General features: G+C 39.7%; 3 protein-coding genes and 1 pseudogene across 9 annotated transcripts in view; 2 read left to right on the top strand and 2 right to left on the bottom strand.

The window, feature by feature from the left end:
* The window catches only part of LOC144043708 (splicing factor U2AF 65 kDa subunit-like), a 7,688-nt pseudogene extending 1,278 nt beyond the window's left edge, over positions 1–6,410 (bottom strand). Inside the window, exons 1-10 of the transcript XR_013291151.1 lie at positions 6,227–6,410; positions 4,607–4,769; positions 3,824–3,930; positions 3,510–3,670; positions 3,318–3,434; positions 2,071–2,209; positions 1,925–2,004; positions 412–535; positions 258–344; positions 1–158 (exon numbers count right to left, since the gene is read on the bottom strand). The exon at positions 1–158 is cut by the window's left edge and continues 46 nt beyond it. The product of XR_013291151.1 is annotated as a splicing factor U2AF 65 kDa subunit-like (transcript). The remainder of the gene's footprint in view (positions 159–257; positions 345–411; positions 536–1,924; positions 2,005–2,070; positions 2,210–3,317; positions 3,435–3,509; positions 3,671–3,823; positions 3,931–4,606; positions 4,770–6,226) is intronic.
* Positions 6,411–9,239: 2,829 nt separating this feature from the next.
* Positions 9,240–14,928, top strand: LOC144044769 (dehydrogenase/reductase SDR family member 7C-B-like). Of its 6 annotated transcripts, none has more exons than XM_077559376.1 (8): positions 9,240–9,399; positions 9,829–9,898; positions 10,484–10,661; positions 11,693–11,805; positions 12,212–12,422; positions 12,504–12,596; positions 14,208–14,363; positions 14,446–14,928. In XM_077559376.1, exons 2-8 carry the CDS (start codon positions 9,863–9,865, stop codon positions 14,646–14,648), a joined length of 990 nt encoding a protein of 329 aa, XP_077415502.1. In that variant the 5' UTR covers positions 9,240–9,399; positions 9,829–9,862; the 3' UTR covers positions 14,649–14,928. The 6 variants fall into 6 exon arrangements, with proteins under 6 accessions (XP_077415502.1, XP_077415503.1, XP_077415504.1 ...); XM_077559375.1 differs by lacking the exon at positions 9,240–9,399 and adding an exon at positions 9,475–9,716 and having other exon boundaries at positions 12,504–12,616; XM_077559374.1 differs by lacking the exon at positions 9,240–9,399 and adding an exon at positions 9,562–9,716.
* Positions 14,929–15,076: 148 nt separating this feature from the next.
* LOC144044771 (protein NATD1-like) lies at positions 15,077–16,911 on the top strand. Its single transcript, XM_077559382.1, has 3 exons — positions 15,077–15,263; positions 15,931–16,049; positions 16,134–16,911. The coding sequence occupies exons 1-3, from the start codon at positions 15,110–15,112 to the stop codon at positions 16,248–16,250; spliced, it is 390 nt and encodes a 129-aa protein (XP_077415508.1). The 5' UTR covers positions 15,077–15,109; the 3' UTR covers positions 16,251–16,911.
* Positions 16,912–16,970: 59 nt separating this feature from the next.
* LOC144044770 (germ cell-specific gene 1-like protein) lies at positions 16,971–25,764 on the bottom strand. The gene is made up of 5 exons (XM_077559381.1): positions 25,048–25,764; positions 22,827–22,874; positions 22,330–22,482; positions 20,628–20,739; positions 16,971–20,073 (listed from the first exon to the last, which is right to left on the bottom strand). Exons 1-5 carry the CDS (start codon positions 25,349–25,351, stop codon positions 19,785–19,787), a joined length of 906 nt encoding a protein of 301 aa, XP_077415507.1. The 5' UTR covers positions 25,352–25,764; the 3' UTR covers positions 16,971–19,784.
* Positions 25,765–26,407: the final 643 nt, after the last annotated feature.

Genomic DNA, 26,407 nt, shown 5'->3' with positions numbered 1-26,407 from the left:
ATGTCGTCCAGGATTTCCTGATAGTCGTCGTCGTCTGTCAGCTCATCGGGCACGACCATGTTGAGCAGACACAGAACCTGGGTGGCCACCCCACCGCAACTCTGCACGCGCTGCAGACCTGGCACTTGGAGCATCACCGGCACCTCGGTGATGGAGGGCTGCTGGGGACGCAAGGACGGAAATCACATTCTGGAGCTCGCATGAGGACAATGCAGTGAATGTAAAATGAGGCAATGGACGGAATCAAAATCACTTACCAGATTGGCGTTTTTGGCTCCCACACTGGCTCTTTGCACGATGAGCTTCTTGTCTCCCAGCTGCATGCCGTTGAGTCCGGACACCGCCTGGCGAGGAGAACACGAGTGGCATCGTGCACGGTCGAGTCGAGTCGGGTCAGCTTCCTATGCTTACCTGGTCCGTGGCGCCCACGTCAATATACTCGCAGAAGGCGTAACCTTTGGACAGCGAGGTGGCGCTGTCCTTCACCAGGTTGAAGGCCTTAAGCGGCCCCGAACGACGTCAGCAGCTCCTTCACCTGCAGACAACAAATGCTGCGTCATGATTACTTCTAAATATCTATCTATCTATCTATCAAACTGTGAGGTGTGGTTGCTTTCAGTGACAGTTCAAAAACAGCATATGGCCTTCAATCAATAGCCTACATGCTTTTTAATTACACAAGGATGTTTGCTATTTGTAGGCTGCCCAGGTCCCTATCACCCGCAAATAGCAGGGCCACAATGTATAGAATATATTGTGGTGATATTTATTTTTATTTTGTCTTCATGAGCATACTCAATATTGGAGTAATGCAAAAGTAATCCAGCTACATCACTTTAATATGATGGGTACGTAATTACGTTACTAACTACATTTTTTAGCAGGTAACTTGTAACGGATTACATTTTAAAAGTAACCCTCCCAACCCTGTGTATGTATATATATATATATATATATATATATATATATATATATATATATATATATAATATATATATATATATCCCTTTTCATTTAGTGTCTGAGGAGTCCCAAAAATAAGATGGCGAGGAGCTACAAATGACTGGAGCTTACTTTGATGATGATGATGAGTATGAGGATGATGATGCGGATGAGGATGGGGATGATAGTCAACAAAATATAATTGCTGACTTAAAGATGTCACGGGAGTCTCGCTGGGGGATCAAACAGAAACAAGAATGAGTTCATTTGGATGCAGTTAAACACACAACAACATGGGCACTAAGAAGCTTCACAGTACAAACTACACTTTGCATTTCCAAACTTCATGAACACAATTTACAATTGTGAAGCTCAAAACTACAAAAAAAAATACTGTAAAAAATAAAAATAAAAAAAAGAAGAAGAAGAAAAAAAAGACAGAAAAAGTACTGTATTGATTATTTTAAATAAATAAAATATTAGTCAATAAGCTAGCAGTGCAATGCCCAGCTTCTTTGATGCACATTGTATCTTTATTTTTTATAGTGCATTGTATATTTTATAGTTATTTTTATTTGAAAAATCTGTGGTTCTTGGTCTTACAAGCTTACGATTTCCAGTAGTGGGCAGCATATTCATCTGTTATGCAGTGAAGTAACAACATATTTATAGTGGGGTATTTTTAAACGCAAACATGAGCATTTAACAAGTCATTTTAATTAAGTTAAAGCAAAAAGTCATCCAAATGATGAATTGTGCCGCAAGAAAACTTTGAAGTTGGGTCACTCTATAATTGTCAAGGCACCATCGTAATTGACTTCGTTTAAACATTTGTTATTTTACTTTTGTACAAAAATAATTACACAGTCTGTGCATTTTTTTACTTTTACTTGAGTACAGGAGTTGAGTGTGTATATCTACATTTACCAGAGTCTTAGTATCTGCACTTGTATAGAGTGTGAGAACTTTTTGCCACCTGTACCTGGTCGTCATTCAGGTAGTTGGGCAGACCTCCGATGAAGAGCTTGTGAGGAGAATCGGGAACCACTGTGGACACGACGCCTAAACACAACACAACAACAAAGTCAACAAACCTCATTATCACGTGTGTCGTCCAGCGCGACCCACCTGGCATGTGGAAGGCAGGCTGCTCCGAGAGGCCAGGTAGCGGACGGTAATCATGAGGCCGGCGAATCTTCAAGGACTGACCTTGAAAAATAATCCCGTCGAACGCCATGGCCTGCGTGGTCTCATCCACCGAGCGGAACTGCAACACAAAACAAATATGCCGTACGTTAAGCTGTGCTAACATAACAGTCATGTTATAAATGTAAACTCCTCATTCAGAAGACAGTCGAACATAATTTATTCTATGCTGATGGTTTTCCCCTAAAATATACATTTGGAGTGCCAAAATTAGTGTGTTAATTTTGAGTTAATTTAAAGTTCTTTTAACGCCACTAATTGTTTTCAATGCGTGATTAATGACCGCCCCTTACTTGGAAAGCCTGTCCTGGGGGAATTCCAGTCGCAATGCAGCAGACGCGTCCATGCCAAAATTTAGCAGTAATAAATGTTGTTCAATTTAATAACCTTTACATGCCACACCGCAAAGGGGCAGTGCTACTTCTTTTATGCCAAGTGGGCTCTTGGGGGAGAGCGAGTGTTGGACTGTGGGGGGTAACGGTGGTGGGAGCGAAGTGCAGCGGAATAAAGTGGTCTGAACTTGGAACAAAAGTGGAGTTCTTATTCCATCTATCAATAAACCTAATAATAATGCATATATATGTAGAGATTGGGGTCAAGTTGTATTTCACAATTTAAAAAATGTGCAGAATTTCACAAGTTACTTCATGTTAAAGATTAGATAGTTCTTAATATGAAAAGAAAAATGCACTTAGCTGTCACCAATGTCTTACAAATGCAATTATGTCATCTAGTGGCAGAAAAATGACCGCAACACAAATCAATATCACGCTTGTTCTTTACAGTACAGAACATATTTTTAATTTTAACTCAATTTTATGAATTACTATGAAATGACTGTATCAATGACTAAAAGATGCAGCCATATTTGTATTAGTTTAACTTTTTTTTCCCACTTATATGTTAACAATAGTATGAAAACCTAGAGAAAAAAATATATTTTTTGTACATGTTATTGTACATTTAGAACTGATACAAAATGTGTGATTAATCATGAGTTAACTATTGCTGGTAACTATTGCATGCGATGAAAAAAAATTATAGCCTGACACCCCTATTATAAACACATTTCATCTGTTCTAATACGTGGATGTAGTTGACACTTTAACAAGTAAAATATTCATGTCACAAACTCAGGTCATATTCACATCACGCACTCACCCACGTACCTCTAGGAAGGCAAAGTTCTTGTCCTGGTTGATCTGCACGACCAGGACAGGATTGGTGGGGGTCTGCGAGAGGCCAGCTAGTCTCATCTGAGCGTTGAAGAAGTTGGCCATGGACTCCTGCTCGGCAACAAAAGCCACAATCAAGACGAGGGTCAATGAAATGATTCGTCTGAACGGGAAGAGCGCAGTGACCTCGGTGACCCCGAAGGGAATGTTCCCCACGTAGAGGCGGCGGGCTTGTCTGGTCATCTGGTTTCCTACCACGGCCACCGGAAGCGGCGGAGCGGTCATACCGGGCACTGCGGCGGCATGGGTAGTTGCCAGCAGGGCTGTGTTTGACATGTGACCGGCAGCTGCAAAACAAGAAAAATGCAAGGATGTTAACTAACTACCGCCAAACTTTGGCGCTCGAGGGCAGCCGTATTTCACCCACAACTAATTTGCATATTTCCACAGCCACTTATAAATATGCATGCATGTGATGTCATCAGCAAGATGGCACCTGCCTTGCATGGCTTTGTACTGCAGAGGAGTGACATGCTGAAAGCCCGGAGGAGCCACGTCCCAGTACTTGCGCGGCTTTTTCTTCCTGGTCTTCCTTGGAGAAGAATGACTGCCCAAAGGACCATCCGTGTCAGAGTCTTTTCCACTTTTTTCAAGCTTTTGATTGTCTCAAAGGGTCTTTCAGTGCATGAGGACTAATAGGCTAAAATTAGTGCTAAGCAATTCATCTGGGGGGGTTTTTCCCATTTATTTGTGACTATTTGTTTGGATAATTATTCTACATTTTTTAAGCTTCTGCTGTCATCAAAAAATGCAGCCACACTTAATGTGCACTACTTAAACAACACGGCTGTGGATAAAGACGTGCTAGTGAACAACTTGGCCATTTTAGCCACTTTTCCAAGCACTCTCGCCACTATTTTTCAAAAATTACAACTCCTGCCTTGAATGGGCTCTTTGCACAAATCCACTACTTCCTGAACTCAATACCACTCCTTCATTTCCTGTCTTTCATGATTGGACAAACTGATTAATCCAGGTGTGTCTGGCCATTGTAGTCGTGGTTACTGATACTGAGGTCAGGCACACCTGAATTAATCAGTTTGTCCAATCATGAAAGACAGGAAATGAAGGAGAGGTACTGAGTTCAGGAAGTAGTGGATTTGTGCAAAGAGTCCATTCCTGCTAAGAAACAGACAAAATGAGATTAATGATTTTCACATTGCTTTGTGATAAGAACGGAGTCCGGTGGAAAGCAATCACACTAAACATTTCCAAGTTGAAACCTGCGCCTCTTGTGGTCTCGCGAGGAGCTGCGCCGGTCCCGACTCTTCCGATCTGGGCTGTGACTCCGTTTGTCCCGCCGGTCTTTGCTCCAGCCGCCATGTTTGTCGCCGTGACCAGTCGAGCCGCTACGACTCCTCTTTTTGTGTCTTTCTCGTTCCCTTTCTGGAAAAACAAAATATTGCTTGCATTATGTGATCAGACTTGTGCATCTCAAATCGCCATACAAATCATAACTGAACTGTTGTCATTTGTTGTGCTGACAACCATATATTCTTGTAAAGTACAACACATAGTTAAGAGGAGAATGACTAATACAAAAATGACATTAATGCATCATCAACACTTGATCAGTCTGAATTTAATTCGTCAAATTGAAGATTAAGGGATTTGACTCATTGACCAACTTTCAACAGTAAGAAGATAATATTTTGTCTATAATTAATGTGATAATATGTCATTATTTTTCCTGAACAATTAAATACCTTAAAAAACAAATTTTCCCACTTGCTGTCGACCGAAGATGACATAACCCGTGCTCAGGAAACAGGTAACAACCAATCATGGCTCAGTTTTCTGTCCAAACCCAGAACACCGGTGAGTCGTGATTGGTCATCCTCAGCACAGGCAATGTCATCTTCAGTAAACAGAAAAAGGAAACAGGTATTAATTTTACATGAAAAATAAGGAAATTATCAAATAAATTCTGGACAAAATATTAGCTTTCTACTGCTAAAAATGGCTCAAGTATCCCTTTATACATTATGCAGTCTAAAAATATGGTGTAAACATTTAGTGTGAGAGGAGGGGGGAATTGAAAGTTTAAAGTAGCTAGTTTTTCTATAGATTGGCACCTTGTTTTTGTAGCATACAAGTCGTATACTCTCGATTTTATTATATTGTTAAAACCAATTTGAAGACAAGGCAAAATGATGTTGTGTTTTGTGTCAAATTAGCAGCTTTCACTGAGAGGAGGGATTTTTTTTTTTAATAGAGCTCTCTTTTTTCTGAGATTGATGTCTCATTTAGTAGCAAGTGAATGCTTGGTGACAGCTGTGTATTCAGAATTTTAATTCATTATTGGTACTAAATGAAGTTAAAACTCAAGGCAGTTTAAAATTTTAATCGGTTTTGTCTCGATGTCACCAGACACGACGAGATGAGTTGACAATGTTTAACAGCTGCTTTTCTAAGTGCTTGGTAGTTAGAATGAATGATCCAAGTTACCTCAGAATTGTACTGCATTGTTTAAGCCGAAATGGAGATGGACCCCTACGCAGTCTGAAACAATGTTAAGTTTTGACTAAACATCAGCCGTCACTGTGAGAAGAGGAGAACATTTTAAAAAGAGCACGTTTTATCTACGTAGTTTGGCGACTCGCGCAGGTGAGTCCAGGGGCTGCGACGCGTTGCTTTCAAGTGCAGAGATCACTTGACGGCATTGGCGGATTGACACGTCTAAAAGGAGCCAAACATGTCGCCAACAAAGCTGACTGACAGCTCACCCTGTCTAACGCCGGCCAACCCACCATGTGAACTAATAAAATAAAGCAGGGGGCGGAAAGCATTGCTAGCTTATTGACCCCACAAAAAAATGAAACAGCAAGCAGCAGACCTTTTACCTTGACGGTTCTCGCTTAGCTGCTTCTCAAATTCTTCAAAATCCAACATTTTACCAGGACATCAGGCACTTGACTTGCAGGGCTCGTTGGAGGAGGGCTAACATTAATGACAGCCGGAACCGTAAAATAAAGATAAATCCATCAACTCTTTCCTCCAGGTAACCACTACCAGGCAGCACGTATAGGCAGTTTGGGCACATAACTTCCGGTCGTATACTTCAAAATAAAAATAGACCAACGCAAACCAAAGACAAAGTTGTTCATCATGCAATCATACACAATTACAATACTTTTATGACACAGAACGTTGTACATTTTATTCAGAAAATACTCATGTTAGGGCTTTAATTAACTTTATTTCCATTTTCTTTTTTCTTTTTGTTTTGTTCAAAGTTTCAGACATTTATAGTGTGGGGGGAGGGGGAATATTTAATTGTGTGAAAGTGATTTTAATGTCTGTTTTATATCGGGAGAGCCTTTTCCCCAAAGCCAAAGCTAAGCAGAGCTGCAATGTTGGGATATACAGTATTTTTTTAAAACCATTTATTGAACATAAAAAAAAGAATACAGAGATCAGTCAATCCAATTTGCATGAATTACATAAAAAAATAAAATAAACTAAAAAGAAAGGAAAAGAAAAACATTTAAATATCTCCAAGAGGCATTTAAAAAATATATATATTTCTGCAAGGATATTATTTATCAAATTACATTTCTTATTTGTTACCAATCTAAGATCAACAGACGCTTCTTTTTATTTATTTATTTATCTATTTATTTATTTTATTGAAACTCTGCTTCTAACAACCACAGCATTGGGACGGACATCAGACATCAATTCAAAGTTTCCATCTTTGCTTATTAACATTCACAATTATTGAAAAAAAAATCAAACAACAATTCGATATATGACAAACAAACAACAATTCGACATAAAAGATAAAACCCAAAACTAAACAATAAAGATAAGGAGAAATAACCTAAGGCACAAAAAAATATATTAAAAAATTCAATTGAGGTCAACTAAAGATGGATAATTCACTGAGTATTTTCATGGGATGGACTTTTATTTTTATTTATTTATTTTTTTGGCGTGCACTCACACACACATATATATATATGGTCTCCCTGGCGGGAAGTGAACTCACGCCAACCTGCACCGAAAGCAAGTGAAAGTAACAACTCTGCCACCCAGAACCCTGGGATATATAGTATGGACTCTATGCACAAATAGCCGTGACGTTTTTTCCGGGAAAATCTCATAACGCACCGCCATTTCCGGTAATGCCATCGCTGTTTGTTTTCTTTCAGAGAACCTCGACCAGTTTTGGAGTATTTTTTTTGTCATTTTTTTAATGAGTGTGGTTGAGTGCGTTTGTCAAGGCATGGAAGAAGAGGAGGGATGACAGTACACCGAGTGATCACTGCTGTGGCCCATAGACAGGTTATAACGCTGCCTTGTTTTTTTGTCTCTTATGCTGACCACTGGAGACAGTTTGTTTACATGAGTCATTCTTGCACTGCTGACAACGCTTAAGTGTTTCCAAAGCAACCACTTTTTAGCAAAGACATTAAGAGAAATGTCACCATGGGCAGACATGAAAAACATAAAAATAAATAGTCGAGGCATTACATCTGCTTCAAAATATTGACCAGGCAGAGATCGTTGGATCTCGTCGACGAAGGGGAGAAGACTTAGATGAAGAGGAGGCTACAGACCAGAGAGTTGTTGTTGGCTGGTTGATTTATTGAACATATTAGCACATTACAAAATAGAAGTTGAAGTTAAAATAAAAAAATTAAGAAAGAAAATAATTAATCAATGTCATAATTTATATGTTCAAAAGAGTAAGAAGCGCAATAACTTATATATATATATATATATATTCTTATCCAATAATGTATAATTAAAATAAAAAACAAAATATAAAAAAGGAAAATGAACAAGTTATGAACAGTTAGCTGGCAGGTTCCATCTGAAAGATCCCACACCTCAACCTTACCGAATCCAGTAGTCCTGGGAGAGGAGCTACAATACATAATTTACATTTACATACAAAAATTTAATAAACAAAATAGCTTTAGTAGCTACTCAAATGGCTTGTATTTACGTGTAATAATAATTTTAAGCAATTACATCATTACCAGAGCTCAAGCCATTGAAATTACGGATCTGTGTGATCTAATTAGTAGTTTTAAAATTCTGATAGACATAGTGTTAAAGCAAGGAGTGACTCCTGTTCTTTTTCAATAGGTTAGAGATTTAGGCTTAGAGTTTTACATCACATCAGCAGTGTGCTCCGCTGAAGTCTCCCCCCACCGGAAGGTTGGGTGCACTCATACGTCGAATGCGGAAGTGATTTGTGCATATAGTCCATTAGCATTAGCTAACAGTGTCAGCCACATTAGCTTCTGGTAATAAAGCTTGAATGTTTTACATGTGAAGGTCCAGGGTGCTTATATTTGTCTTTGTAATATACATTAATCAAATAGTACCGTCCGTGCTTCTCTTTAAAAAAATATATATATATATATATATATATATATACTAAGTTCCAGCTCGAAAAAATATTCAGCTCTCCATCCTCTCATCCTTTGTGATGAAATTAATAACAACGCAATGGAATCACTGTGGGCGCTCACTTTTCTTTTCTTTTTATGAGATAACAGCATTAGCACTTGATTGTTTGGTGGTGAGGTCTAACCAACCAATCAGAGGATGGGGAAAAAATTGTTGTGCGTGATATGTGAGGTGAATTCAAAATCTGATTAGTTAAACTTTCAAGAACTCCTCCCATTGCTCATATAAGTAAATTTCCATGGGCCAGCACTTCTGATTACAAGTGGCCGATTAACATGGTAGCGCACAGAAGCTGAACTCTTATTGGACAAAACAATCTTTACATGTACCAAATGAAATAGAATTTCATGGGACAAAAACTATAATTATTATTAGCGACGGACATAATATCTGTTAACTGTGCGTTGAGAATTATTGAGCATGGAGGGCATAGCCACTGGGGAGACTGACTGGTCCTTCTAAACATAACAAGTTGACAACACGTGCGGAAATAAAGTGTCAGCTGTTCTGCTATTAAAAGAGTGAGGCAGCAACAGCAGCAGGAGGTTAGCAGCAGGCAAGCAGATCACTGAAGCGTCGTGGAAGAGCTGAGGTGAGCGCATCGGGATTCCACGCACACACACGCACAGACACACGATGAGTGCGAGTAATCAGTTTTGTTCTCTTTGGATGAAAGTCGCGTTGATGTGCTTCCGGTTTCAGCTTCCAAACAACTGCTCTGCTTCTTCTACTATGTGTCACTTTGTTGACTTTGTTTCAAGGACACGATGTTTACAAGGTCATCTCAACGAAGATGGACAAAAAAAGCACCTTTAATGAAAAGAAAACCAGAGTTATAATTTGTCTATGGCTTGTTTTTAACCATAAATCAGTTAATCAGGTTTATTTCAAACGTGGGCCAGTCAAAGAGTGAGTACAGTATACATAATTTGTATAGGGGCTTAGAATGACATTTGAATATATTTTTTTTCGTGGGAAAAAAAACCCTTGTTGGAATGTTTTTGTGTTGTTTGTTTTCCAGCCGAGGTTGGAATATAAATTGTTCGGGGGGATCAATGGATGCCAATGTAACAGAGGTGGACAACGGTTGGGTAGGAAAGCTTTGGAGTCCTTCATTGTGCTTACCCAATCTGCACACTCAACCAAATCTGCTTTTCTAAGGCAATTCATTTGTGACAATCAACATTGTCCGTTGCTTGTCTCCATGTATTTTGTTTTACCATGAATAGTTTGACATGCATTTTGGGTAACGTTAGCCATCCCATCTCCATGTTCATGAACGTGACATCCCTGAGGAAAGGATGTGGAGTCATGCTTTCACGTTTCATATCATGACGAACTTCTCGGCTCAGAAGCAGCTTGATTGCTAGCCGGTAGAAGCTAACATTTAGCGTATAGCCTCCATGTCAGTGATTCCCAACCACCTTTTATCTATGTCAGTGATGGATAGCAAGAGGAAGAACTTGCATGTTCAGCTGTTGCAATTCATACGACAGGATAACAGCAAAGCAAAATAGCCTGGTTATGAGACTAATTTAACTTATACGTCAAGAGAACTTTTTTTTCTCGTGGGGTGCCATATTAGGTTAATAAAGGTTGGGAAGGACTGCTCCATGTCATCCATTCATTCCAAGTCACTCATGATTTCACACAATCAAAACAGCACATTTGTTTAGACGTTCCTGAAGGTGATGGATACCGGATGGAGCACCACGATCCTGTTGGTTCCGTGTGCGGTGGTGCTGACAGCCGGATTGTTGCACGTGTACTCTCTGGTGTCAGGCCTGCTGTCCAAAAGCTGTGTGCGCAACAAGGTGCTGCTGGTCAGCGACGCTTTGTCCGCGCTTGGGAAAGGTAACAACAACTCAGTCATGACTTGACTTGCTTGATTATTTTTCCACAGGTGATAATAGTTGATGAAAACCCCCCAAAAATGGTAACTAAATAAAATGAAAATGCTTTTTTAAAAACCCACTTACGTTCACGCTTTATTAATTTTCCTCTTTGACAATTAACATCATACAGAGTTAATTTTAAGTCTCATTATTTCGGTATTGCATGAAAGAGTTGTTGCTGGCTCGCCACTTGGCCTGATCTTTTCTTAAACGCTACAATATGTTCTCCCATATTTTCGTGGACAGTGCAGGTAGCAGCCGAAAAGGATGATGTCATGAACGCGGGGCGGTAGCCACACAGGGAGAGGCGGGGTTTGAGTGAACTGGGCGTCTTACTTCGTTAGAAAGATAGCTACCAAAATCACTCGTATTTCATTAGAAATTACATCGCAAGTGTGCCAAAGGTAAGTTGGAATCATATATATGCCTACAGTTAACTGTGGAAGGGCTAAAAATACCGTCATATAGGTCCTTTAATTTAATCTTGCACACGACAAACCATATATTAAAAAACAAATACTAAACACTAAATCTTATAAACACTAAACAGAAATTAAGCATTTTTTCGAAAAAAAATTAAACTAATAAAAACTAGCAACCTTGCTTTAAAAACGAATTCAAAGTAGATGAATGTGAAAAACAAAAATAAAAATGAACTATAATGAAAAAGACAAAACTATTATAACCCTGCGCATGACCTGCACATATGTAACTTTTCATTTGTGTTTTAAAGAAGAAAATATTTTTGCATCCCCCCTCTCCAAATTCTCCTCAACAACTATAAATAGTATCATTTGTCTATAAACTTGCTGTAAGGAGCTAATACTTTGCACACACTCTAACGCCACTGCCACCTATTGTAGTGGATGTGCACAATTACACTTTATTCTAGTATGGCAAAACAAAAAAGGTCACTCGCGACCCCCTTTATTTTAGGAGGACTTTTCTAATGTGACATCTGTGCTCATGTCCACTTTTATCGGTTCAAAGAATGCGCCAGCATCTTCCACAAGGGCGGCGCCAGGTTGATCCTGTGCGGCAAAAGCTGGGAGAAACTCCGGGAGCTCTCGGATGACTTACTCGACACCTCCGACCCGAGCTTGGTGAGGAGTGGACGACAGTATGGAAAGACGTTTCAGCATTTAATCCAGATCTTTGAAGAACGACTGACTTTTACTAGTCATGGTTTTTCCACTAGTCGTGCTAATTTTGGCCTTAGTAGGTTTATGACATATCTCAAGGCAATTTGAGCATTTATTCCATATCATTGATATCCAGAATAATGTCCATGTACTAGGACACGGTTTGTCCTTCCTGTCCTTGTAAAGTAAAGAATATTGAATAAAAGCCCAAACCAGTTCACTGCCTTGCCAATTGCTGTTTGAGCATTTATTTGATATCCATCTTAGGTCCATGCACGAGTGCGTTCTTCGTTGGCTGTCCCTTGTCTCCTTTTTTTCATCTTCTCTGGTGGTCACGCCACACAATTGAACCCCTGTTCATCGGCAGACGTTCCCTCCTAAACTGGTGCTTCTTGATTTCGGGGACACGGAGTCCCTTCCCGAGGCAATATCGGAGATCATGGAGTGTTACGGCTGCCTGGACGTGCTCATCCTCAACAGCAGCATGAAGCTCAAAGCTCCCGCGCACACTTTGTCTCTGGAAATGGACAAGCTACTCATGGACAACAATTACTTCGGCCCAGTCACGCTGGCTAAAGGTAAATAAATATATGAAAACACGTCACACAAACATTAAAAAAAGAGTGTGCATTATTTTGACTGAGGTTTGTGCGTTCCAGGTGTGCTGCCCTCCATGATGTCCCGGCGCTCCGGTCACCTCCTGGTGGTCAACAGCATTCAGGGAAAACTGGCTGTGCCCTTTCGCACTTCCTGTGAGCTGACATCTGTTCTGGTTGAGCAATTATTCCGTGTTCTTGACAATCATGTAGTTGTATGGTCTTATACAGTATACGCCAGTACACAGCTAACACCATGTTGACGTCGGCAAATAAACAAATTCGGAGTTTGGCCTAACAGTTTCAAGCAATGCTATGAATAACCACTAACCAGAAACATTCAACTCATTCACTGCCATTGACTGCTATAGACGTCAAAAATTCATTTGAACTATTTCTATTAGTTTAACTTCCCCCCCCCCCCACACTTTTGTTATGTATGAAAACCTAGAAAAAAAATATTGTACATTTAGAACAGATATGAAATATATATATAAATTATGATTTTTTTTTATCGCCTGACGCCCCTAATTTTTAAGTTATTTTCGTCTTAAAAAAATGTAATTTTATTTATTTAAAAAAAAAAAGTAAAATAAAAGATTATTGAAAATTAGGGGCGTCAGGCAATTACATTTTTTAATCATAATTATTCGCATGACTTCACTAGTTAACTCACAATTAATTACAAATGTTATATCTGTTTTGAATGTACAATCAAAAAAAACTAGGTTTTCATACTCTTGTTAACAAAAATGGGAACAAATGTTAAACTAATAGAAATAGTTAAAATTAATTTTTGACGTCTAGAGCCGTCAATGGCAGTGAATGAGTTACACAATAAAAAACATCTTACACTTACCAGATAAACTCTCACATTCAACAACAAAAAACCTTTTACAATCCCTAAATAACTCTTAATCAGCAAAAAACAACTCATACTCAACCAATAAACCGCTCTCAAACTGCAAATAACTTCTCACACTCACTAAAAAAAAGCCTCACACTCACCGACTATCCTCTCACACACTCAAAAAAACTCTCACCTCAAAGAAAAAAATTCTACCTTTTTGTAGAAAAAAAATCTCTCACATTATCAAAAAAAGGAAAAACCTCAACCCAAGAAAAAACATTTTACAGTCACCAATAAACTTCTCACAAACCTCCATAAAACGCTCACGACCACCCAAAAAAAATAAAAACATGCACTCTTACAACAAACCTCTCACCTTCACCAAAAAAACACTTACACCCCCCCTCCCCCCCAAAAAACAACAACAACAACAACTCACAAACTAAAAACTTTCAACACCCAAGAAAAATGTCTCACACTTACCAAAAAAATGTCTCACGGAATACCAAAATCCCTCACACATAACATGAATAACTCGCGCCCCTAAAAAAAAGAAAGAAAGAAAAAAAAGCTCTCCAACTAAAAAAATTCCCCAAAAATCGCACACACCTAAAAATTGTCACAGGAAACTAAACACATACTGTACATAAACAGTTTTCTTATGAAAATACTCATAACAAAAAAACAATATTATATTTTTTATTTTTTTGTCAATGAGAATCTAAAATGTTGCATGTTTCTCAAAAGTAAACATAAAATCTGTGTGTGTGTGTGTGTGTGTGTGTGTGTGCGAGAAGGTTTTTTGGTAAGCGTGAGAGTTTTTATGGGGGAGGGGGTTATGAAGGAGGGTTTTGTGTGTGTGAAGGGAAAATGTTATTTTTGGCCTAATCTGCACCTCATCCAATCACGCCTGGCAGACGCTGCCTCCAAGCACGCAGTCCAGGCCTTCTTTGACTGCCTTCGTTCTGAGGTGGCGGAGTCGGGCGTCTCCGTCAGCACCATCAACGTCACCTTCATCAGCTCACACACGTCTGGGAAGCAGAAAGACACGGCGACCAAGTCATTCTGGTCATGTGAGTCTTGAAAAAGAACATAGTATTATAGCAGTTCATTGGTCAAAAACTTGACTATTCTACAATTTCAATAATTCCACAGATTTGTACACAAAGAAGCCGCTGGGCGTTTCTCCACGCGAGGCAGCCAGCGAGGTGGCCAAAACTTTGAGCAACAAGAGGAAGGAGGTTCTGATGGCCCCGTCGCTCCCAAAGGTGGTGCTTTACGCACGCTCCTTCTTCCCCAACTTCTTTTTTGCTGTCATGGCAGCAGGCGTGAAGGATGCCACCAACACAAAAATGTAGCCCTGTTTTATTTTGTATAATGTTCCCAATTGAAGGCTGAGTTTTAAATGTTAAACCTTAAAACGGTTTCGTTATTATTACGTGTGTTCGTAGTGTGTTTAACTTAAATTTAAGTTACCCATTTACTTTCAGTAGGCAGTGGTTCTCATTGCATGTTGTCCCTGTGCTCAAGTGTGTTTTTCCTCCCATATTCCAAAAATATGTTGGCTTTCTTGAAGACTCTAAATTGTCCATTAGTGTGAATGGTTGTTTGTCTAATAGTGCCCTGATATTGACTGGTGACCGGTCCATTGTTTGTCTGGATGGACTTACATTTAAATATACAGTAAATAAAGTATTGTGGAAGAAAAGCACTAGTCTTTTTTTTTTAGCTGTTTATTGTATGTGTGCTAGCTGGCTCTTGGCGTCCTCTAGTGGTGACTCGAAAACTACACGTCCGGTGACCAGTGTCTCCGACAATAATGTCGCTTAAAATATTATCCAGGCTCACAGAAGTAATACCTGTGAGGGTGACTTTAAATCAGACGGCCTGCTGGCTGAGTTCTAACGGCGGGCTGACGGTGGAACACGACCGGCAGAACCGGCGCTTCACCGTTTCCACGTGCAGCGGGACCGGTAAGTGCTGATGCCGTGTTCGAAGCTTCGTTGTGCGGTTGGATCAAGTACGCGAGCCCGGCGTCCGGTTGCGAGGTCTCCCGTGTGATCACGAGCAAGCTTTCATTTGGAATACAGTCATTTAATGAGCCTTGCGATAATCAAATACGGACGAGTCGCATATGAATACGTTTTAGAAAACATAATTGTGTCGCATTATTTAATATTTCGGCTTGGGCTTTATTCATCAAAGTTCAAGATTTTCATGCATATTTGCCCAAATAAGCTCATGTCTGATGACAGGAGATACGGAAATGTTTGGATGGAAACCAGCACTTTTCGTAAAGAGCTTTGGTTTGGTCTTTTTGTGGTTTCGGCTCAAAACACATCTGTTTTGACAGACGTCCACAAGATTGTACGAAAACAGTCATTTCAAGTGACATTGAGTAAATAGATATGATATGAATTATCTTTGGTTAATTTGGAGACAACCATTTATAAGTTTGGTAAATTATTAATTATGCAGATTTTCACATTTATTTGTCTAAATAAGCACGTAGACGATGACGAGATGAAATCTGCTCATGAACATGTTACTTGAGAAACTTTATTTGTTCAAACAAGTTATTGAACTTTTAATGCATTTATTCATAGTCTTTTGTTGTCTTGATGTGCACTTTGACCTCAGGAGTCAGCGAGAATGCGATACTCATCTACAGATTCACGGCGGCCGATGAGGTGGATCTCGTGTCCACCTTTGTCCCGGAGGCTTGTAGGGGTCAAGGTGTGGCTGCACTGCTGTCAAAGGTCACGCAAGTTTCCATTTTAATTGACGGAGAAACACAGAGGAATCATGAAAGTATAAGAAATAACTTGTATTTTTGTTGACAGGCCGCCATTGACTTTGTGCTGGAGGAGAAGCTGAAGGCTCGCGTGTCCTGTTGGTACATCAAAAAGTACATGGAGGAACACCCTTGTCACGATTATAAAGAGATTCTAATCAGATGACACTCCGGTCTTATTCTCATGAGACACAGAGCAAGAAAATTCAAGTTTTATTTGAATAGATAAATATGTGTGTAAATGTACAGAACATAATTGTTTATATGTAATCCGATTTATTGATTGTCTTTCTACAATGTATTTTTCATGTGTATAAATTTTCACAAAATCCCAGAACAGTGTTGTGTAATGGGTCATAGTTATTTTATTGATATTATCTATCTACTTTTCAATGTATTTTCCTGTTGTTGAGCTCCTTCCGGTGCAGGTTTGTGCTTTCATCCAATCAGATTCCAGCTCATTGCTGTCAGGTCAAATTAAATCTGCCACCTTGAGGTCAATTCATGTCCAAGGGTTGGAGGACGGAGACCATTATGTTGTTAGTAACGATCACAACTTATTTACTAAATATAGTATGAATAAAAACAGGATTTTTTTTTAGAAGACCACATTTTGTTTGAACAGCGAGAACTGAAAGATGCAGGAGTTTGTTATGTTTGAGACTATAATCAGACTTACCAGTGACAGAGTAACAAGCAGAACCTGCTACTACTACTTTGCAAACTCAACAGAAGTACTACATATACATTTCTGTTGTTTGAGATGTATGTACTTCTATGTTATTAATATTGAAAACACATTTCAAATAAATGTACCCTTCATGGAACTATGAATGGCTGGAGACCAGTGAACAGATGAACTGAAGCAACAGACTACTAAACTGTGGAAAATGCATGCTGGTTTATTGTATGTATTGCTATCTTGATCATTAGTGACAAAGTGTGCACAATCAACCTGCGACTTTTTTTTTTTTAAATACAATTTCATACATCAAATTCTAGACCAGGGATGAGCCAAGTATGGCCAAATTGCATTTATAGTATCCAAAATGCACAATTTTTTTTTTTTTGCAAAATTTGATCAATAAAATGTATTTGTTCATTTTTACTTACTATTCATGTCATGTAAGTAATGGATTTATTGTAAATCAGAAAGTTGAGAAAATAGTAGTGTTGTTCCGATACCGATACTGGTATCGGCAGAGGCCCTGATACTGCATTACAACAGTGGTATCGGTGAGTACTAACAAGTACGATTAATTCTGACGCTAATATAGGACTTTGGATGCAGCCTCTTGTGTCTTGCTCATGAACGACATTCACTGATGTGTGACATGTTCACTGCATGCCGAGCTAAGACATACTATCGGCCCTTGAATGCTTTGGACTGATACCAGGACGGCCGATACTACAAAGCTGGGCATCGGAATCGGTATCGGGGGCCAAAAAACGGTATCGGAACAACACTAAAAAATAATAAATATTTTTTCTACCTTTTTAAAAATATAAATTAAATGTGAATTTACTATTATAAATATAATTCATATTAGCAAAAAATAATTTTAAATATGCATGCTATATTTTTTTTTAATTAGATAAGAGGCTTGATAATTTGTCATGGGCTTTAAAATAAAAATAAAATGTAAAATAAACTTTGAAATGTACTTTTTAAAAAAAAAAAAAAAATTAACATCAGTGAATTATAATAGCCCACTTTAAATGAGCATGAATTATTTCATTGATAAAATAATCTATTTTACATTTGTTGGCCTCAGACCAAAACCTTGTACCCCCAAAATATCCAATCTCTTTTCAAGGGATCCAAAAGGCATGTTTGTTCAATCATTAACATTACATCATCAGAGACAGCAAGCCATTTTCAACGCTTAAGACGAGTCAATAATATGTAACAAATAACACCCACACCTGTAGACTGAGCATGAGCATCGGTTTTTGAAAAAATATTACTTAATTAATTAATTAATATCAAAACACCTGGGGCATCTGAATCTTTAAAAAACAAACAAATGTGGCGTCTGTCTCAAAAGTTTGCACATCCCTGTTCTAGATAGTGAATGCTCTGCATAATACAAGAACAAAAATAGAAATTATGAGCAGCAATCGTATTTCTTGTATTATGCACATTATGTCACATTGTCCTTCATGTGTTATCTTTGACATTTTAGCTGCAGAATGAACTGGAAAATCATCTTCAGTGTAAGAGGCAGCATGTTGTCGTTCTCTTAAAAACGTTATTCAGTCTCAACGTCCATCATCATCATCATCATCATCATCATCATCATCATCATCATCATCATCATCATCATCATCATCATCATCATCATCATCGCTGTCTAGCACATGCGGATGTAGCCGCATAGTGTTGTGCAGCAAGCGAGGTGAAAGAAGCAGCATGCTGTAGCTGAGCATGAAGACACCGCTGGCTTTTCCTCCTCCCGCCTCTTACGCGATCACATGATCACATGGGCAAGATTTGATGAGATGCATGTTGTCTCAAAGCCGAGCGGGTTACATTATTCCCACAAGGATACACACACACACTCAAATATTTCCCTGTATTGGATTTTTAAATCCAACAGTCAACTGGGGTCGAGGAAAGCCGCCCATCAAAAAGTGTTCCAGTGGGCCAACGGGTGAGCTACAGGTGGGAGGAAGTCATCGCTGTGTAGAAGTCATAAATCAAGTCCAAACCTTCAACTTGTCCCAGAAATAGCAGTTGTTGTTTTTTAATGAATCCAAAACAGGCTCAGATTTTGTTGTTTATCCTGCATGTTGCCATTCTCTTTTTCACGATTTGAAGGGAAAGTAATCATGTGTAATCAAATGTAATCATCTTCAATGCTCCTTCCATGTTTCATGATTTGGCCTCTGGACATAGCATACTAGTGGCTTTTTATCCTTTCATGAAGGTGATAAAGCACTACTTTAGTCTCAATGAAACTACTAAACTCACTTCAGAAAAGTTTATTGGCACCAAGATACCACAGGACGGCAGTAAATAACTATTTTTGACTAAAGGAAGCTTCTAAAAATGCTTCATCATAATTTCTTGACACCAAGATGTCACCAAATCGACACAAAAGCACTACTTTTATATTAGACAGGGTTTTGGCCCAGGCACAAAACAACACATAAGCTAATTATACTCTATATTGCACCATTACATAACAAATATTTTAAGTTTCAGCGGAATTATTTGATATTCAGCACGATTCAAATTCACGAGCTGTGGCGTGAAAATATCTTTAATATAATTACAAAAACAACACATCACAACACGGATGGATGCAAAGTGCTTCGTTAAGATTCAATTTGTAAAATGCACTAATTTTAAAACAATTTCATGTTATTATAATGGTCTATTTGTCAATATTTATTGCAGAAGGTCCACCAGCTGATGTTGATCCAATACGGTGTAATCATGCAAAGCAATGACGTAAAAAGTGGCGCCCGAGTAGTGTTCCAAAGCTGTTAAATTTGAATGATGACTGAAATATATATATATATATATATATATATATATATAATCCCTACTATAAACCCTGTTATAGTTCAGGGAATGATGACTGATTCTAAATGCAGCCAACTCAAGTACCGTAGAGTCTTTCATCAATTTTAGCCAAGCAAGTACCAAGTCCTAAAGTTGTCGACTTAAGTCCGAGTCCTCCCACCTCTGTTTCTAGCAGTAGGCTTCACTTTGCGTCTCAACAACGTGGTCCACTTCCAGGGCGTATGTGGCCCCCGTGGGCGGCTTGTAGCCGTTTAGCGGCAGTTCTAGCGGCGCCTCTGCGTCAGCCGTCAAGTACCACATGTGATCGGGGAGGTCCAGATCCAGCAGCTTCTGCTTGACAAGCAGACTCTTCTCGATGTTCCTTCGCTTGAACTTGAACTCGATGATGGTCTTAGTGTAGCGGTTGAGCGCCGTCACCGCCGAACCCATGCAGGTGCCGAACGACCCCCACGCTAGGCTGAAAGGAGGGCAAAGGCGAGGTTAGCGATATTGAGGCTAGCTCTGAATTCTTGGGTTGTAATTGCCTATTGATGATACAAGATGAGGGTGATGCACTTAAAATGGAGAGGATCTTGAGGGTTGTACGATTTCCGTGTTAAAATGGTTGGATTGATTTAGTTTCTGTGGTCTGTAACAATACAAAGAATAATCAGCAAAGTATCAGCACAATCAATTTAGCATGTACACAATCATGAATGCATAAGCTACTGTATTTAGTAGTTAAACTATTCAACATTAGCCACCTTCACATGAGGCTATTAGCATTAGCTATCATTCTAACCCAAATAACTTTCAAATTAGGATACTAAAACTATTTAATATCATTTCAATTTAATATTACAACGCTTCCCTTAAAACTAAATGGCTTTGAGATATTTTCATTTTGAAAAAGGTGACTATGGGTGGGGGTACACTGTACAGTAGACGTTAGCAATTATATACGCAGCTGATGCTAACATTAAGATAAGATACACAAGAACACAATGCCACACAAAAGAACTTGAATCTTACACATAAGACCAGCTGTAGTCCCACGACTTGGGCCTCCAATCTTCTGGACCCATGGCCACAGCCAGCTGGAAAATGGTGGTGAACATCATATGGGCCACCATCCCACAAAGGCCTGAAACAAGACAGGAAGCGACTACAACAAAAGATTTTCTCAGGGATTTGAGTATCCCCGGTAATGTTGGACGTAGCAAGCTAATCGGCGAATTTGAATGAAAGCTACGTCCATACCAGAGACATTTGAAATGACACTGACTGGTAAGCAGTAAAATGTTTGTCTACATGGGCCCTGACGCTGACTGGAGGCCAGCCCACTGTATGTCTACAGGTACATTGACTGGCGACCAATATGTTGTTTGCCTACGTGTGTCCTGTCACTGACTGGTCACTGGTCTGTTGTTTGTCTATCTGTCCCCAGACAGTGACTGGCAATCAGTCACTAATCCGAACCCTGCTTCTCACCCATAGAAAACTGGGATAGACTCACTCCGATATAGAAATGGATGGCAAATACATAATATTTAGTTTCAAAGTGAACACACTAGAGAATAAAATCATTTTCATAATTTTGTTTGTTTTTGAGTGAGCACCACTGAACCTCAGAGTGGTCTGGTGGTCTCGGCCTCCCAGTGGAACTCAGCTGGCCTTTCCTCTCATATGGAGGTCTGCCTCACAGCAGCTTTACTGGAGGATTAACAACAGTGCAGCAGGGAGGGGTGGGGGGCAGCGTGGGGGTGTCTCTCCTCTGGGCAGGTCTTGGTCACGGCCCAAAAAGAGCTGCCCGCCTCCAATCGGATTATCGCACAAACCGGCAAGCAAATCCTCAGCAAGTCAGCCGGTGTCTTCATCTAGTATCCAGTCCAAAAGTCATACTCAAGTAACGAATCCGAAAGTTATACTCGAGTAACGAGTCTGAGAGCCACAATCGAGTAACAAGTCAGAAAGTCAGTCAATAACTAGCCCGAAAGTCATAGCCTTGTATCTAGGCTGAAAGTCAGTCAATAACTAGTCCTGAAGTCATAGGCCAGTGACTAGTCCTGAAGTCATAGTTTAGAAAATAGTCATAAAGCCACAGTCTCATAAAATAGCTACAAAACATAGCCTTGTACCTAGTCGTGAAGTCATGGACTAGTGAAAAGTCTGAAACTCATACTTGAGTAATAAGTTTCATAGTCTAGTAACCAGTCCTAAAGCTAGACTCTATCTAGTCTTAAAGTCATTGATTTGCTAGTACTGTACTTCTAAAGTCATTGTCCAATAACTAGTCCTAAAGTTATAGTCTTGTAACTAGTCCTGAAGTCATAGTCTAGTAAGCCTTAAAGTCATTGGCAAATAATTAGTCTAAAGTCAAACTTGCGAAACAACTAAAAAAAAAATAGTGTAGTAACAAGTCTTACAGTCACAGGCTAGTAACTTGACCTAAAGTCATACACTTGTCACTAGTCTTAAAGTCATAGTTTTTTGTCCATTAACTAATCGTATAGTCTTGCAACTAGTCCACTCCTGAAGTCGTAGTCTAAAGTAACAAGTCTTAAAGTCATTGGCTCGTTAGTAGTCCTAAAGTTCTACTTTTGCAACTAGTCCTAAAGTCAAAAGTCTTGTTAACTTTTCCCAAACTCAAAGTCCCATTACTAGTCTGAAGTTGAAATAGTCTCGTAATGTCGCTACTTTTCATTACCTCCCCCAAGGAGCTTCCATTCCTCACCTGACAGTGCGGTGCACAAGGCAGCGAAGGCACTCAGCTTGAGTTTGTTCATGACACTGAAGCAAGCACACTGCTCCAAGGTCATCAGGGCGCCGCCCGCAAACAGCAGCGTTAAGTACAAGGTCTCGGCCACGATGCACAGCCACAGCACCCCTGTTCACACACAGCATGAAATCATCATGAGACAAAAAAAGATAAGAAGGAGCTCCCACAATTCAGAAAAATATCAGATAAGCAACCATGCTGATGATGGTTAAAGACACAAAGTAACTCCAAACAGTCATTTTCAAGTGGTGCTTGATTATGTACCTTGTGGCATCTAGTGGAACAGCATTAAATTGCTCTGCCTGTCACTATGCATCATTAACATAGATCGATGAACAAAGATACATTATTTGTAGTAAATAAATGATAATTGATGGACCAGTAAAGTTTTTGGGACAATTTTTTATCAATTGTTGTAAAAAATAAATAAATAAAAATAAAAGTGTACCGACCTCTTTCGTGTTCCGGTGCGATCTCCCAGAAGTCCCGACATTCAAAGCCTGCAATTGAATAACAACAATTAAAACTTTTTATGCACAACATTTTTAGTGAGACAACAAAATAAAGTGTAGTTGTCTACGGGTACGTGGGTTCTTGTTTTACAACAAAGGTCCGTAATCCATATTTGTGGTTAAGTGAGAATTTGACGTGGTCTATATCACTAACCTACGATAATGCGGTCAAAAAGTCATAATTACAGATATTTGTATGAAAGTAAATATAAAATAATTAAAAGCAAAAAAGTAGGTACAGCTAACTGAATGTGTCTTCTGGCACCACGTGACAACATATTGTTCCGTTGGCCGGCAAACAAGTTCATTACACACATTTGTAACCTTGGAGCGCATGCATCAAAAACCGTGGTTCTCCAAAGGCTTCCTTTGCCTTAAACGTTATGTAAGCACTAGCTCAGGTTGAGGGTGACTTCCTGCTCAAAACTAGGGGTGGGAACCTCTGGGTACCTCACCATACGATACGACATGCGATATATTGGTCAGGTAATAAAGCCACAATAATCGACAATAAAACTACTTAAGAAATAAATTGATGTTTTTTCAATGAGAACATAGTTTATTTTTGTACCATTGCCGAAACAAACATTTAAAACTGGTGTCTTTTTTTTAAACAAATACAAATGTCTTCTTAACAGAGACCACTTTCTGTGAACAAATTTGTGTCTTTCTTAAACACTATTGTCATGCAACATGTCAGTCATTTACATTGTGAATTGTTTCATTTCATAAACTGCGACGATTTTTTTGTGTAACATTGCAAAAGTAAATAAATAAAATTACTTATATTAAATCCAATTCAATCAATATTAATATTCCTCAGAAATTGTGTGCTTGAAAAAGTAAAACCATAAAAATATGTTTTCAAATGTTACGTATGCAAAACTGAGTCAGTTGCTGGACAGATAATAAATGTCTTACACAAGTAAAAGTAAGCTCATGAGTCTTCTTCGCCTGAAGACTTCCATACATTTCCCCGCCACTTTTATGAGGCGCTCCCCCTAGCGGGCTACTAAGTAATTGCTCAATAAGTAATGAACATTGGAGCCATTAACTACAAATATCGCGATACTTGCGTAGGCGTATCGATAATCTATCGGGAGACAAAGTATCACGACTTATCACAATATCGTCACACTCCTACTCAAAACCCTTGAGAAGAAAAATAACCTGCTGCGGTATTCGCTCCTAGTCTTAATTTCAGAGTTTAGTAATTAATAATAATAATAATAATGCATCAGATTTATATAGCACTTTTCTAGACACTCAAAGACGCTTTACTGTGGAATGGATACATTATTCATGCACTCAAACATTCACACTTGGGAAGGCTGACGAAAGCGTGGCTGTCAGTGTGCGCCTACGGCCCCTCCGACCACCTCCAAACATTCGCACCTTCCATACACCAGTGTGAGTAGCACTGGAGACAATGTGTGCGAAGTGCCTTGCCCAAGGAGACAACGACACATGACTTGGGGAGAGCGGGGATGAAACAGCCGACCTTCTGGTTACTGAACGACCGTCTCTACACCCTGAGCCACGGTAAAGTCACAGTGTAGTAACTCATCCTAAAGTCATAATCTTGTGACTAGTCCTAAAGTAACTCAAATACCTCATCCTAGTCATAGTCCAGTAACTAGACTTAAATTCATAGTGTAGTAACTCATGTTAAAGTCTTAGTCTAGTGACTAGTCCTAAAGTTGTAGTCCAGTAACTAGTCCTAAAGTTGTAGTCCGGTAACTAGTCCTAATGTTACTGTGTAAAAATTTGTTAAAAAATACATAGCCTAGTAAAAAGTCCCAAAGACAGTCTAATAACTAGTCCTATATCACAATGCCCTAAAGTTACACTCCAGTGACTCGTCCAAAAGTCAGTCTAGTAACTAGTTCTACACTCACAACCTAGCAGTAACTAGTCCTATAGTTATATTCAAGTATCACGTCCTGGCATCATACTAACAGTGTTTGAAAACCAGACTGGAGACTTCCACACCTGCAACATAGTTGAAATACCAGACGGGATGACAAAAAAGTGCAAGATGAGACAAAAGCTCAGGATCACAACCAGTTCCTCGTCTACTCTCTCTCTAATGACTTCTGTCCTGTTTCAGGTGTGGCAATTCCCCTGGGTCCGCCGGTTCCCCTGAATCCCGCCTTCTTACCGTTCATGTCGGCGGCCTGTTCGCAGGAGAAAAAGATCCCGGTATGGAACTTTTTGAGCAAGAACTTTTCTTCTCCGGTCTCAAAGATGTACTGCACCAGGCGGCTGTCGTTGATGTTGGTGCTGTTGAAGCGGATGCAGAATAACTGCTTGACCTTGACTGGCGGCCCGGTGCAGAAGGGCTTGGCCACCTTCCGGGTGCCCTCACACCAGTAGCTGGTGGTGATGGCAGACAGGGCGAAGACGAACGCCACGAAGTTGAGGGTCAACGCAAGAGAAGCCCGCCGTCCCCGCTCCAGCCTCATGGTCCAGGCCGGAAACCGACAAGGGGGACTAATCCCGTTTTTTGACGCACGGCCACTGTCTTTCGCCTCCCGGCAGATGTGTCAAATCTTCATAATCTCGCCAACGTGGAGGCTCCGCGGCCGTCAAGAAATGCGAGCCGCCACTGTTTCCGAGCTTCCTTTAGGGATTCATCCCGTCGTCCTGTCCTTGCCGCCTCTACATCGCTCCTCCCCTTGCCCGCCGTATCGTCCGTCACAAATGGCAAATTATTTGATATTCTTCCTTTCAGCATATTCATAAAGGACAGATTACAGCCATCTGACATTATAATCCACAGCAAGGTTCTTACACGCTGCCTCCCAGCAGCCACAAGATCAACCAATCGCTTTAGACCTAAACATGGAAACCCCCCACATCAACAATCCATTTTTTACGCAGATTGATCATTTATTCAACCCTACTAGCTGGCGACCAGTCCATTGTTTGTCTTTTTGTACCCTGCTATTGACTGGTGACCAGTCCAGGGTGACTCTAAACTGGAAAATGTATGGCAAGATGTTTGAGTGTTTATTCAGGCTTCCCCAATCCTTAATTCTGTCATCCAACACGTCTGATTCTCAAGCTAAGGATCATTATCAGGCTTCAGATCTTGCTGATGATCTGATGATATGGACTCCGGCCCTTGACGATCAAATTCTAGTGAACATTGAGCACTCCACTATTAGTAGCTTCACTAGCATAATTTTGTCTCATTCTGATTTGATGTGGATCCATTGTCAAGGTGTCTTTGACCCAGGCTAATTTATATTTCTATGACAAAATTGCCAGTGAATCTTAGTCCTTTGACTGAAGGAAGGTGAAATGAATTCAGGTGGTTAAACTTAATGTCCGTTTACGTCAGAGTATATTCGAAAAGCAGCGTCCACCTGCCACTGGACTCTCATTTTCTGACAAAAGAATCGGAGCGTAATGTGATTACGTAAAAAGTACATGATGGCATTTGGACGTCTAAAGATTAAATTAATCTGGTTTGGTGAAAGTAGGCAGGATGAACAAGTAGGATTACACTGCACAAA

The sequence above is a fragment of the Vanacampus margaritifer genome, chromosome 2 (genome assembly GCF_051991255.1).
Source record: "Vanacampus margaritifer isolate UIUO_Vmar chromosome 2, RoL_Vmar_1.0, whole genome shotgun sequence".
Classification (NCBI taxonomy): Eukaryota; Metazoa; Chordata; class Actinopteri; order Syngnathiformes; family Syngnathidae; genus Vanacampus; species Vanacampus margaritifer.
Note: the sequence above shows the minus strand (reverse complement) of the source record. Positions and strands in the feature narration are given on the sequence as shown.